The sequence below is a fragment of the Nycticebus coucang genome, chromosome 16 (genome assembly GCF_027406575.1).
Source record: "Nycticebus coucang isolate mNycCou1 chromosome 16, mNycCou1.pri, whole genome shotgun sequence".
NCBI lineage: Eukaryota > Metazoa > Chordata > Mammalia > Primates > Lorisidae > Nycticebus > Nycticebus coucang.
In genome coordinates, this window is record NC_069795.1 from 47,107,357 (window position 1) to 47,122,364 (window position 15,008).

General features: G+C 37.8%; 2 protein-coding genes across 2 annotated transcripts; both read left to right on the top strand.

Annotated features, from left to right (window-relative positions):
- The first annotated feature begins 3,064 nt into the window (after window positions 1-3,064).
- Window positions 3,065-7,335, top strand: LOC128567420 (replication factor C subunit 1-like). The gene is given in 5 exon segments (XM_053564616.1): window positions 3,065-3,085; window positions 3,345-4,389; window positions 4,392-4,750; window positions 4,752-6,081; window positions 6,084-7,335. Coding segments are annotated over 5 exon segments (3,552 nt in total). The 3' UTR covers window positions 6,881-7,335.
- A 5,140-nt stretch (window positions 7,336-12,475) lies between these two features.
- Window positions 12,476-13,417, top strand: LOC128567982 (olfactory receptor 5K3-like). The gene has a single exon (XM_053565620.1). It carries the CDS (start codon window positions 12,476-12,478, stop codon window positions 13,415-13,417), a length of 942 nt encoding a protein of 313 aa, XP_053421595.1.
- The last annotated feature ends 1,591 nt before the right edge of the window (window positions 13,418-15,008 follow it).

The window sequence follows — 15,008 nt, forward strand, 5'->3', positions numbered from 1 at the left end:
CACCAACATACAACATAATTTTTGACAGTATTGTACAAAACAATCCTAAATTTCATATGGAACTGAAAAAAAGACTTCCAATAACCAAGACAGTCCTAAGCAAAAAGAACAGATCTGGAGGCATCATACCAAATTATACAAGTCTATCACAACCAAAAGAGCATGGTACAGACATAGAAAAATGGACAGAACAGAGAACACAAAAATAAAACCATCTACCAGCAACCAACTGATCTTCAACAAAGCAGACAATAAAACACTGTGGAGAGGACACCCTATTCAATTAATGGTTCTGGGAAAAACGGATTGCCGCATACAGAAGAATGAAATTAGATCCCCACCTCTCACCATATAAAATAATTAACCCAAGATGAATTAAAGACTTAAATGTAAAACATAAGACCATAAAAATTTTAGAAGAAAACTTAGGAAAAACTCTGCTGAACATTCACCTAAGCAATGAGCCCAAAAGCAAATAGAGCAAAACCAAAAATGCATAAATTGACTTAATTAAATTAAATAGCTGCAAATCAAAGGAAATAACAATAAAATAAATAGATAATCTACAGAGTGGGAGAAAATATTCACAAACAATACATCTTACAAAAGGCTAATATCCAGACTCCATAAGAAACTCAAGCAAGTCATAAAAGAAGAAGAGGAGGAGGAGGAGGGGGAGGAGGAGGAGGAAGCACATTCTTCTTAGTAAAGTATCACAAGAATGGAAAAGCAAGTGTTCAATATACTCAAAACCAATATAAATACAACTACACTCCTACACTGGAGAAAAACACAAGTATAAGTATATTGTGGGGGGGGGAGAGAAAAGGAGGGAAGAGGATTGGTAAGCTCTCACCTAATGTGTACAATGTAAGGGTATACTGCAAAATCCTTGATGAAAGGCTCAACTACAGCTTAAACTATATCCTAGAAGTGCAAACAATGTAACCTAATCATTTCTAGCCTCATAGTCACTTGAAATTTTAGAAAGTGAGCAAAAGACATGAACAGACAAAAGAAGATACATATTTGCAAATGACCAAAAAGCATAAGAAAAGATGCTCAACATCACTAATAGTCATTAAAATGCAAATTAAATCCCGTCTCAACCAGCCAGAATGACCAGAATGACCATAATAAGAAGTCAAAAAACAATAGGCATTGTCTTGGATGCAGTGAAAAAATAATGCTTATACACTGTTATTGGAGGTGTAAATATGGAAATTAGTATTTCCCAAAGAATCAAAAATAGACCTACCATTTTATCCAGGAATCCCACTAATGGGTACCTTCCCAAAGGAAAATAAGTCATTTTATAAAAATGACAACTGCACTCAAATGTGTATCACAGCATAATTCACAAGTGAAAAAGGTATGGAATCCTCTTAAGTGCCCATCAACTAGTGAATGGATAATGAAAATGTGGTATATGTATATCATGAAACACTACTCAGCTATATAAAAGAATAAAATACTGCATCTTGCAGTATTGATGGAACTGGAGGTCACTATTCTAAATGAAGTATCTCAGGAATGAAAAAACAAATACTGCATGTTCATAAGTAGGAGCTAAGCTAAGAATATATATAGTCATACAAAGAGGCATAATGAAAATTGGAGACTCAGAAAGGAGGAAAGTGAGAAGGAGATGAGGGATAAAAAATGACTTATTGGGTACAATGTACACGATTCAAATATTGGTATTAGAGTGACACTGACTTTGTAGATTAAGAGTAGGATTTGTATGATTTCATCTGAGTAACAAAAAACATTTGTAACCACTAAATCTATTGAAATTGAAAATAGAAAGAAAGAAAGCGTGTATAAGTCATTGCCTATTACCATTTTATCTTTGCTGTAATCAAAGTTTCTTGGTCAAATGTAATTTTATACATCACTCTTTCAGTCTCAGATAGGGTGCTTTTTCAGAACTTGAAGAAAGGAAAAGTATCCAATGCCTGGATTTTGATAACTTCGGTCAACGTAACCTTCTACTCTCTTCAAAATAAAAGGCATTAACAGTAGTCAACTTGCTGCCAAGGGTCTAACCAATTGGCTTGTGGATGTTACCATATTGTGGTAGGCATATTGGTCTCTCCTGTTGTCAGATCTGAAATCTTGGAGAAACAGCTGCTCTATCAAACTTGGAAAGTCAGAGCCCATGTTGTTAGGCATGTTATGCCCCCATGCAAACACTATAGCCACTTTGCCCTCTCGGCTAGCACTAGAATTGTAGAAGATCAGAATTGGATGATGTCATTTCACCGAGATCAGACTTGAGATTCTCTTTACTTTGCTGTTTAGTGGCTCTTCCATGATACTCTCTTGGGAATTTAAATGTAATGTGAAGGCCTCCTCACTTAATACTCACTCCAGTACATTCATCCACATGCCCCTTCCTCAAATCTGACCCACTGTAGCCACTGACAACATCCTACCTATTCACTTCCACCCTTAATCTACATGTTTACCTTGGGACTTTTTCTTCTATACAGTGGAAACAGGTAATCATTTCACTGCCAGAAGGGAAGATTTCTCCTTATGGATGATGTTCAAAGTCAAACTAAACTATAGTTCAGAAACAAGATGTCTTGGCTTGCATGAACATTCCAAGCTGACTACCTAAGAGCCAAACTTGGCCTTTTGAAACCAGATATGTAAGCTGAGGAAGGAGTGTCAGTATAATGGTGGTAGATGACATGGGGTTCTGGGTCACTTGCTTGTGCAGCTTTGGTATTCTGTGCCCTGCTAATAATTGATCCTTGAATATGTCTCTTTTAAGGAATTTCTTCTGGGCCCACCCAGTCTCATACTTAGTCTGACAAATTCCTAGTTAGTTATGATTGGCAGGCCTTTTCCCTTAACCACTTAATGCCCTAGTGTCAGAAACTCTAACTCTATCTCTACAGGCCAGGGCTGGATTCGAACCTGCCAGCTCAGGTGTATGTGGCTGGCGCCTTACCCGCTTGAGCCACAGGCACCAAGCCAAAAAGTTTAGATTTTTAGTGTAGACTGAGTTAGATCAAGATTTTGCAATTTCTTTTAGTTTTATGCTGCCATCAGTATGGGGAGCATAGAGGAGGAGGTAAAATAATGAGAAAGGAAAAGAAAGGAGATGTGAGCGGGCGGAATTGCATAGAAAGGAAATGTGTAGCAGTGCTGTGGCCTGGCAGTGCAGGTTTTTTACAAACATCAGAGAGCTCAATGCAATGTTACCAGCAGTTCATCCTCCCAATTATGTTTTGTTTTTTCTTTGTGGTTTGAAGTACATGTGGTCCCAAAGCAGGTTGAAAACCACTGCTTGCTTTAACCTGATGATTAATGTACAGTCCTGGTGTTTCTAGGGTGCATATGCACCATCTCCCCTTTTCTGTGTGTGTTTAAACAATCACCACTGTTGGAGTGAAGAATCACTGTGTAATTTCAAAAGGGAAATTCTCATTTCCTCCAGAAGGAATAAGGACATTAGGAAATTTTTTGGAGTTATACCGGGTGGAAAGAAACTTGGAAGTGAAACTGTAAAGAAGATTGAGAAAACAAAGTCTGCTGAAGAAACATTAAAAACAAAGAAAGGAATAAAGGAAATCAAGGTAAATAGTTCTTCTAAGGAGGATGTCTCCAAACAGAAGCAACCAAACAAGAAAAAGAGGATCGTCTATGATTCAGATTCAGAATCAGAGGAGACAACACAGGTAAAAAATGCCAAAAAGCAAGAAAAATTGCCATTGTCTTCTAAACGTGGTAAAATTTTACGGCAGGATCCTGTTACGTACATTTCAGAAACAGATGAAGACGACGACTTTATCTGTAAAAAGACAGCCTCTAAGTCAAAAGAGAATGGAGGATCTGCAAATAGTTATCTTGGAGCATCAAACACGAACAAGAATGAAGAAAACACCAAGACCAAGAATAAGCCTTTATCAACAATAAAGCTTACACCCACATCAGTGTTGGATTATTTTGGAACTAGAAGTGTCCAAAGATCAGATAAGAAGATGGTGGCAAGCAAAAGGAAAGAGCCTCCAGAAAACACAGATGATTCTGCATTAAATGATGAAGCCATCGCCAAGCAGCTGCAGCTTGATGAAGATGCAGAGCTGGAGCGGCAGCTGCATGAAGATGAAGAGTTTGCCAGAACATTGGCCATATTAGATGAGGAGCCCAAGACTAAAAAGGCTCTAAAGGACACAGAAGAGGGAGAGACATTTTCATCTGTCCAAGCCAATTTAAGTAAAGCAGAAAAACATAAATATCCTCATAAAGTAAGAACAGAACAATTTTCAGATGAAAGAAAGAGCTACAGTCCTAAGAAGCAAAGTACATGTGAAAGTTTAATAGAAACTCAGCAACATTGCAAGCCATCAACTCACAAAACAGGCGAGTCCTCTTCTCAAAGGCCAGTTCTAAGCTGGCTCTTACGAATAAAAAAGAGAGCTCTTATAAAGAAACAGAGCCTGCAACCTCAAAAAGGAAAGACAATGCCATTGAATTGAAAGGAGAGACAAAAACTCCTAAGAAAAACAAAAGTTCTCCAGCTAAAAAAGAGTCTGTAAGTCCTGAAGATGCTGAAAAGAAACAGAGTAATTATCAAGCTTATCGAAGTTATTTAAATCGAGAGGGTCCCAAAGCTTTGGGCTCCAAAGAAATACCAAAGGGAGCCGAAAATTGCTTGGAAGTCCTCATATTTGTAATCACAGGCATGCTGGAGTCCATTGAACGAGATGAAGCCAAGTCTCTAATTGAACGTTATAGGGGGGAAAGTAACAGGAAATGTCAGCAAGAAAACCAGCTACCTTGTCATGGGCCGTGACAGTGGACAGTCCAAGAGTGATAAGGCAGCAGCCTTGGGGACAAAAATTATTGATGAAGATGGCCTACTGAATCTGATCCGAACTATGCCAGGCAAGAAGTCCAAGTATGAAACAGTATTTGAAGCCGAGATGAAGAAAGAAAAGTCCACATTGGTGAAAACACCCCAAAAAAATGAACAAGGAAAAAGAAAAATGAGTCCAACCAAAAGGGAATCAGAATCTAAAAAAAAGAAGCTGACGCCGAAAAGGGACATTTCTGTAAAGCCGGTACAAAAGGAAACAAGTGAGTTTAGGAGAGGCCTGGACTTCAAGAAGCAGGTGACCGAGGAGCCAAAGGCTAGGAACTCGGCTGATGACAGCAGTGAAAACAAGGTGGAAAACAAGGTAGATAAATATAAGCCAACCTCACTTAAGACCATGATCGGACAACAAGGTGACCAGAGCTGTGCCAACAAACTCCTACGCTGGCTTCGAAACTGGCACGAGAGTTCTTCAGAAGATAAGAAACACGCAACAAAGTTTGGTAAATTCGCTGGCAAAGATGACGGCTCTAGCTTTAAAGCAGCATTACTCTCAGGGCCCCCAGGTGTTGGCAAAACCACCACAGCTTCTCTGGTGTGTCAGGAATTGGGATATACCTACGTGGAACTGAATGCAAGTGATACTCGGAGTAAAAACAGTTTGAAGGCAGTTGTTGCCGAGACCCTGGATAATACCAGCATCAAAGGCTTCTATTCAGATGGAGCAGCCTCCTTAGGAAGCATGAAGCACGCCCTCATCATGGACGAGGTGGATGGCATGGCAGGCAGTGAGGACAGAGGAGGGATTCAGGAATTAATTGGCCTCATAAAACATACTAAAATCCCCATTATATGTATGTGCAATGATAGAAATCATCCCAGGATCCGCTCTTTGGTTCACTATTGTTCTGATCTTCATTTTCAAAGACCTCAGGTTGAACAGATTAAGGGTGCTATGATGTCTATTGCATTCAAAGAGGGTTTAAAGATTCCCCCTCCAGCTATGAATGAAATAATTTTGGGAGCCAATCAAGATATCAGACAGGTTTTACATAATCTGAGTATGTGGTGTGCAGGAAATAAGGCATTGACCTATGACCAGGCCAAGGCTGATTATCATAGAGCCAAAAAGGATATCAAACTGGGCCCATTTCATGTTGCCAGGAAAGTGTTTGCAGCTGGAGAGGACACTGCTCATATGTCACTTATGGATAAGTCAGATCTCTTTTTTCATGATTATTAAATAGCACCCTGTTTGTCCAGGAGAACTACCTACATGTGAAGCCTCTAGCTGCAGGGGGTGACATGAAAAAGCACTTGATGCTTTTAAGCCGAGCAGCAGATAGCATATGTGATGGGGACTTAGTGGACAGTCAGATCCGGAGTAAGCAAAACTGGACTCTTTTGCCTACACAGGCCATTTATGCCAGTGTTCTTTCTGGAGAGTTGATGAGGGGCTACATGACCCAGTTTCCTAGCTTTCCGAGCTGGCTGGGGAAGCACTCATCTACAGGCAAACATGATCGTATCACTCAGGACCTAGCATTGCACATGAGTCTCAGAACTTACTCCAGCAAAAGGACTGTAAACTTGGATTATCTGTCACACATGAGGGTTGCACTTGTACAGCCCTTGACCTCACAAGGGGTAGAAGGAGTCCAGGATGTTGTTGCACTTATGGACACGTATTACTTGATGAAAGAAGACTTTGAGAATATCATGGAAATTAGCAGCTGGGGTGGCACACCTGGTCTCTTTTCCAAGCTGGATCCCAAGGTGAAAGCAGCCTTCACAAGAGCTTACAATAAGGAAGCCCACCTTACTCCATATTCACTTCAGGCAGTAAAGACATCGAGACACAGCACAGGCCCATCACTGGATTCTGAATATAATGAAGAGTTACGTGAGGATGACTCTCAAGCTGATGAGAAAGACCAGGATGCTATAGAAACTGATGCTATGATCAAGAGAAAGACAAAGTCTTCAAAGCCTTTAAAACCAGACAAAGATGAGTCCAGAAAAGGAAAAGGAAAATGTTTGAAGAAATGAAATGATTTTTCACTACCTTCCAGTAGCCACTTCTTACTCACCTTTCAGACCAATCAAGCTGGTGTAGAGAAGGCCTTGTTTTTCCCAGAGCAACCATGTTTTAGCGTAATGATGATGGAATAAAAAAGCTTACTATATACCTTACTAACCAGTTGTGTGAAACATAACGTTGATGGTTGAAGAGTCAGAACTCTTAATTCCCAGCTCTACTCTGTGAGCACTGACCACATCTCTGCTGTGAACAAATCTCATGGAGAGGCCTCTGTTGTTACTAGAGGGTACAGGGGACTGCGGAAGGATGGTCAGACATTCTTACCCTGGAGTCTCAACCTATCAGGTTCAAGCAAGTAGGGCCCAGGCTGGGTCAGTCTTAGGCTCACTCTGTCATGTGACAACACTGGCTTTGTTCACTTGGTCCCTGGGAGATCTGGTCTTGTCCTATGGTTGATTCCACAAACCCCACTGGAACTTAAGATTGTTCCTGTATTTGTTGTATGGCCCTGAGGCTCTGAATCTAGCCAGCTATTTTTAAATCTTGACGGTAAATGCTCAGAGGTACGTGCTGTGCTGCCTCTGTGAGGTATGTGCTAAAAGGAATGTAAATAAGGATGGTATTCCTTGCCATCTCTGTTTCTACAAAACAGAGAGAGGACCATACAAGGATGGTACAAGATGGTATTCCTTGCCATCTCTGTTTCTACCAAACAGAGAGAGGAGAGGAGGTATAAAGTTCTTGAGACATTTAAAGTCTATTTACCAGTGTGGAAAAATGCCCTTTGTGGAGATTAATTCATTATGAAAATAAAACATGTCCTTAAAAAAAAAAAAAGAAAAGAAACTTTATCTCTATCAGGAATAATTATTGTTTTTTTTAATATTTATAATTTACTGCTATGGAGAGCAAAGCCTTGATCCAAAACCATAAGAGTCATTGTTAGGATTCTCTCATTGGAGTATTCCATAATCTTTCCATTTCTTCCCACTTTTGACAACCCTAACAGGTCTGTGAAATCATATGGCCTAACTGCCAGAACTGCTTATACCACAGTATGGACCTGCTAAAGAGCTGTATCCTGTTCTGAAATCCACTAAAAACTGTTATTCTTCTCCCATTTAGACAAATGTTTCTGCGTGAAGGTTCTTTTCCAGCTGCATCAGACATCCAAAAGTATTTGTAAATACATTTAAACAAGTCTTTGAATTAGTGTGTCACTGCGCTAAGACTCAAATATTGTAACACCGCTCTGGTCAGTGACAGACTACATATATGACAATGGTCCTAAAATATTAAAATTGAGTTAAAATTTTTCCTTTTTTTTTTTTTTTTTTGTAGAAACAGAGTCTCACTTTATGGCCCTCGGTAGAGTGCCGTGGCATCACACAGCTCACAGCAACCTCCAACTCCCAGGCTGAAGTGATTCTCTTGCCTCAGCCTCCCGAGTAGCTGGGACTACAGGCGCCCACCACAACGTCTGGCTATTTTTTGGTTGCAGTTCAGCCGGGGCCGGGTTTGAACCCGCCACCCTCGGTATATGGGGCCGGCGCCTTACCGACTGAGCCACAGGCGCCGCCCGAGTTAAAATTTTTCTATCACCTACTGATGTCATAGTTGTCATAATGTTTTAGCACAATGCATTACTCATGTGTAGATGGTGATGCTGGTGTATAAACATAACATGTTGCTGGTCCTATAAAAATATAGGCCACACAGTTATGTTCAATACATGTATTTGCTAATAATAATAAATGACCATGTCACTGCTTTGTGTACTTACAATACTGCATTTTTTATTACTATTTTAGAAGGTACTCCTTCTACTTATATTTTATTTTTTACTTTTTTTATTGTTTGGTATTCATTGAGGATACAAAGAAATAGATTGCACTGATTGCATTTGTTGGATAAAGTCCCTCTTATATTTGTATCCTGCCCCCAAGAGGTGTGCCATACACTATGTCCCATAACCCCTACTTATATTTTAAAAAGTTAACTGTATAACAGCCTCGGGCAAATCTGTTAGATGATATTATAGAAGAAAATGCCATGTGTGTTATTGCTCCTGAAGACCTTCCAGTGAGACAAGATATGGAGATAGAAGACAGTGATACTGATGATCCTGACCTAGCACAGGCCAAGCTAATGGGTGTGTTTGGACTTTAGTTTTATAAAAAAAAGTTTAAAAAGTAAAACAAAAACAATTTTAAAAATAGAATAAAACTTATAGAATAATGATATAAAGAAAATCCTTTTTCCAGTTGTATAATGTGTTTGTGTTTTAAGCTGAATGTTCTTACAAAAGAGTCAAAAGTTAAAAAAAATTAAAAGTTTATAAAGTAAAAAAGTGACAGTAAGCTAAAGTTAATTTAGTTTGAAGAAAAAAGTCCTTTATCAATTTATTGTAGCCTCAGTATACAGTGTTTATGAAGTCGACAGCAATGTACAGTAAAGATTAGCAACAAATTAATTGAAAAAGTGCACAGAGCAACAGTGAACAGGTGGGTTCTGTTCACTGGCCGAGTGCCCTGTGATACAAGGTAGAAGACAAGGGGATGAGTGCAGAGAGACTGTGGAGTAGCTGGGGTGCCAAATAAGAATAACAGATTTAGTTTGAAAAGTAGTGAGTAACCATTATAAATTCCAGAGTAGAGAAGTATCATTTTTTATTCATTCAACAAATATATATTGAGCACTACAAAGTGCCAGACACCATGGAAGGCGTTAAAATACAGGAATGAATATAATAAAGAAATTCCATCCCTCTAAGGTTAATGCTGGGTGGTGATAGGGAGTGATCAAGTATAGAAGCATATGCTAAGAAATAAATGTTTATAGCATATTGAGAGTGATCAGTGTCATGAAGAAAAGCCAGAGTAGAAAGGTAAAGGGCGTCTGTGGTGAACAGGAGAATAGTCTGTAATTCACATTGAAACTGAATAATAATATCAGAGTTTCTAAAGAAGGCTATGTAAGATATAAGTACAAAACTTGTAGGCTTCTTCAAACCTTAATTATCTTTATAAACTATATTAACATTGCGTCTTTCATTAAGGGATCAAACCAGCCTGAGACTCTTTTCTACCCACTTCGTGATTTATGTGCAGAATAGTAGTGAACATTAATTGCAAAAATGTGGTCAGTTACATATGAATCAGCAAGATATACTGAGGTCAGTTATACACAAATCACTTTTGTGAAGGTCATTTGTTTTCACCTCATTGTCTCACAGGGCACCTTCAATAATTGCCACAAGGTTTATAGCTTTTGGCGACTGAGTCTCTCCAGAGAAATACACTGATGCAGGAGAATCTCTTTAGGATTTTATGCAAAACTTTAACTTTGCATCGTAAGGAACATAGTTATTGACACCAACCCATTAGTAGTCTTCTTGTTTCATTCTTATAATGCCAATTGCTTTAGAGACCAAAGTTTATATAATGGAATTCTATGGGACCTCACATGGTATAGCGAACAATGAACTCTTACAGAGTTCTTGTCAGTGAAAACCAAGTAAGTATTCTACTTAATTCTTACCTGTAATAATACCATACATAAATATTTATTTCTCTTCATTGTTATGGCTTTTTTCATCATTCTCACATTCTATCCTCTAGCCTTCTCAAAATAGACATCTCTGGAAAACCAACAAGACACAATACTGAAATTCACCTATTTTTGATTATAAGATATAATTCCAAAGCATACAGGTAAGTTCACAAAGGTATTCTGTTAAATACCAATTCCAGCCACATACTTTGAAAGTTGTTTCTAACATACTTGAATAATTAAATGATTTATATTTAAACAAATAAATATTATTTATAGCCACTGCATTTCTAAATGTTTTGATTATGTAAAAATATCCATTTTGACCTTAGAAATTATATGATTAGAATTGTGAGCTAATTACTTAGAGTTAAAAAAAAATTTTTTTTATCTTAAAAACTGTAATGATATTTAAAGAGTTTCCTCTTATTTTAAGTGTTATAAAACTAAAAATAAAGGCAAGGTTGCTTTTATTTATTAGCAAAATTATTTATTTTGACATACTGTGGATCTACAGAAAATCTTATGTAATCATCTCAGTAAAGAGAAAAATAGTAGGAATCAATTCAAATTAAATAAAGGCACCATAAATTTTTTATGCAGTGACTTTTAAATCATTTCCTTCAAAGTTAGTAGTCTCAATTTGCAGAGGTCAAAGAGAACTTAAAGAATCACCGGTAGGTATCAAAAGCAAGGTCACCCATCCCAGGTCATTGGGGTACAGCTGCTTTTCCCCCTCGCACTTACAGCTTGTTTCACAGAAGTACAGGCCAGAGCTAACAACATACTTCCAATATAATAAGGAAATTGTGCAGACATACATGAAAAAAAGCAAGGTGGATCTTATATAAATAATTTTGTATTGTGTTGGCCGTATAAGACATGTTCCACACCTTACAGGGCAGTGTGATCAGGGGGTTTAGTTAAAACTTTATTAACTAGCATTATACATAAACTTTGCCTTACAAAAGAAGGAAAGGAATTAGATCTATGGGTGAAAATTATTGGTAATAAACTGTGGATAGCATCAGTGTTCAAAAAAATGAATATGACACTAGGGAAAGGGATGAGAGAAGTGATAATCTATACAAATTTATTTCTTTAGCTTTCTAAGGTAATTTCCTTTAAGATGAATAGTTCTCTTCTTAATTCTTAGTGATCTTTGTGAAATAGCTAAGATATAAATTTAACATATCTATAGCATGCTCTTTTAAAATATTCATTCCAGGCTGTGTATGGTGGATAACATGACTGTTATCCCAGCACTCTGGGAGGCCAAGGCAGGTGGATTGCTTGAGCTCAAGAGTTCGAGACCAGCCTGAGCAAGAGTAAGACCCTCTCTCTAAAAACATAGCCAGGTGTTGCGTTGGGCACCAATAGTCCCAGCAACTTGGTAGGCTGAGGCAAGCAGACGATTTAAGCCAAAGAGTGAGGTTGCTGTGAGCTATGATGGCACATCACTCTACCCAGGGTGACAAAGTGAGACTCTGTCTCAAAAATAAATTAAATTAAATTAATAAATATAGAAAATAAAATTTTCACTCTACTGGGAGTGCATATATGAACAATTTCCTAGTGGAAAAGACTTGATTGATAGATAGATAGATAGATAGATAGATAGATAGATAGATAGATAGATAGATAGATGTTCATATATACTGTATTGAATATTTATTTAATATTTTTTTAAAGATCTTAAATATAAAAATGACTTTGAAGTTATTTGGAAATAGTGAACCAAATATATCCCCTAGATTTGTACATTTTCTTGCAAAAATTCATAGACAAAAACTTTAAGCATCGTCCCTGGGATTATCAAATATATCCTTTTGAATACTGAGGGTCAGAGCTTGAGGTCACAGAGGCTGAAACTATACTAGAAAAAATGTTTCCCTAGAATTCTGTGGGTGTGTGTCTCAGAGACAGTAGGGGAAGCATGAAGAAGATGCTCATCTCCTTGTCATAAAAGGAAAAAATGTAAAGGAAAAATTATACGCTCTATATTATAACCTTGTGTTTCCATAATTCCTTTCTCAACAGACAAGGCTAACATGAATGAACATAACCACTCCTTGACAACAGAGTTCCTCCTCACAGGATTTGCAGACCACCCAGAGCTGAAGACCCTACTGTCTGTGGTGTTCTCTGCCATCTACGTGGTCACCATGGTGGGGAATCTTGGTTTGGTGGCGCTGATTTACACAGAACATCGTCTTCACACACCAATGTACATCTTTCTGGGTAACTTGGCTCTGATGGATTCTTGCTGCTCCTGTGCCATTACCCCCAAGATGTTACAGAACTTCTTTTCTGAGGACAGAAGGATTTCTCTCTATGAATGTATGGCCCAATTTTATTTTCTCTGCCTTGCTGAAACTACAGACTGCTTTCTTCTGGCGGCAATGGCCTATGACCGCTATGTGGCCATATGCAGCCCACTGCAGTACCACACCAAGATGTCCAAGAAGCTCTGCATTCAGATGACTATGGGAGCCTACATCGCTGGAAACCTGCATTCCATGATTCACGTAGGATTTCTGTTTAGGTTAACTTTCTGTGGGTCTCATCAAATCAATCACTTTTTCTGTGATGTTCTTCCCTTATACAGACTCTCCTGTGTGGACCCTTATATCAATGAATTGATGATACTTATCTTTGCAGGATCAATTCAAATTTCTACCATTACCATAGTCTTCATCTCTTATCTCTGCATCCTTCTCACAATATTCACAATGAAATCCAAAGAGGGAAGAAGCAAAGCCTTATCTACTTGTGCTTCCCACTTTCTCTCTGTCTCCATATTCTATGGCTCTCTTCTCTTCATGTATGTGAGACCAAGTTCAGTTAAAGAAGGAGATAAAGACATACCTGTCGCTATTTTTTATACTTTAGTAATTCCTTTATTAAATCCTTTTATTTATAGTCTAAGAAACAAGGAAGTAATAAATATTATGAGAAGAATTATGAAGAAAAAAAGTTTCATGACATTCTGAATCAAGTATCATTCCCTTTAGAAAATTAATTATATTTGATAAAATTTCTTTGGAAACCAAGAAATACTGTGATAGTAGAAAATGAAAACTTTAATATAAAACATGATGGCATGTGAATTGAGTCAAATATAAAATATATTAGTTTTGAAATCAGTGTGCTAAAATGCACTTTAAAATTAAGGTACTAGGGGCGGCGCCTGTGGCTCAGTGAGTAGGACGCCGGCCCCATATGCCGAGGGTGGCGGGTTCAAACCCAGCCCCGGCCAAACTGCAACAAAAAAATAGCTGGGTGCTGTGGCGGGCACCTGTAGTCCCGGCTGCTCGGGAGGCTGAGGCAAGAGAATCGCGTAAGCCCAAGAGTTAGAGGTTGCTGTGAGCCGTGTGACGCCACGGCACTCTACCCGAGGACGGTACAGTGAGACTCTGTCTCTACAAAAAAAAAAAAAAAAATTAAGGTACTAGGAGTAAGTAGTTGTATTTGGGGTCACAAGTAATTGCACTCTGAATCAATTGTGTCAATGTAAATAGTTATAATTTTCAATAAAATACTAGAAATAGAAGTCAATATACACAAAGGAAACTTCCTTTTAAAATTGGTGGCAAAATTTCAGAATATCAAAGTGTAATCTTGAAAAATTCTGTCACATTCCAAGTTCTAAAAAGTTAATTCCTTCTTACATATCATCATCTGTGGAATGTATATTGCATGTTTGAATTTGATTCTCGATTTTCTTTGAAATCATTCAAGAGGTTAAATTCATTGAATATGGATTCAAATCTGTATGTTTTAATCAAGAACATTCTCATTTTCAGTGATAGGAAATTAGACTCTCCAGTTCTCTGAAATAGAGGGTCTCTATAATGGTGGTTTATCTATGTGTTGTTGAAATTTGGTCTAAATGTTTTTCGCCTTGATATTACTCTTTGACTTTTTCTATACTGGGAGTATCACTAACATACACTTATTCCTATGAATATTAATTATGTGTTCATAACATTCACAAAAAATAGAAATGCTGAATTCAAGCATAAATGTGGCAGAAAATAGTTAAAATTCATAATACCCCAAAATGTTTATTTATCACTTAAAAATGCAAATGTGAAAGAAAAAATAATTACAAAACTATTACCTGTTAGGTCCTATACTAGACTTTTTATAAATATTACCTACCAATCAGTCAGGTTCTATTTTTTATGCATTTCCTTAGTAGAAATTCACATTTTAAAATATGGAGTAGCTTGCTCAAGATCAGACAGGTCACCTGGAAGGAGCTAGATCTTTGATTCCATATTGCCTCTTCTCCACATACTTTGGAGTTCAGAAAATAGAAATCCATGTAGCACAGTAGATTGCATTGTAAAGCAGCAAAAGTAAACCAAAGGAGGCCAGGCACAGCAGCTCATGCCTGTAATGCTAGCACTCTGGGAGGATGCCTGAGGTCAAGAGTTCAAGATCAGCCTGAGCAAGAATAAAACTCCATCTCTACTAAAAATAATAGAAAAATTAGCCAAGCATGGTTGTACATGCCTGTTGTCCTTTCTACTTGGGAGTATAAGACAGAAGAATAACTTGAACCCAGGAGTTTGAGGT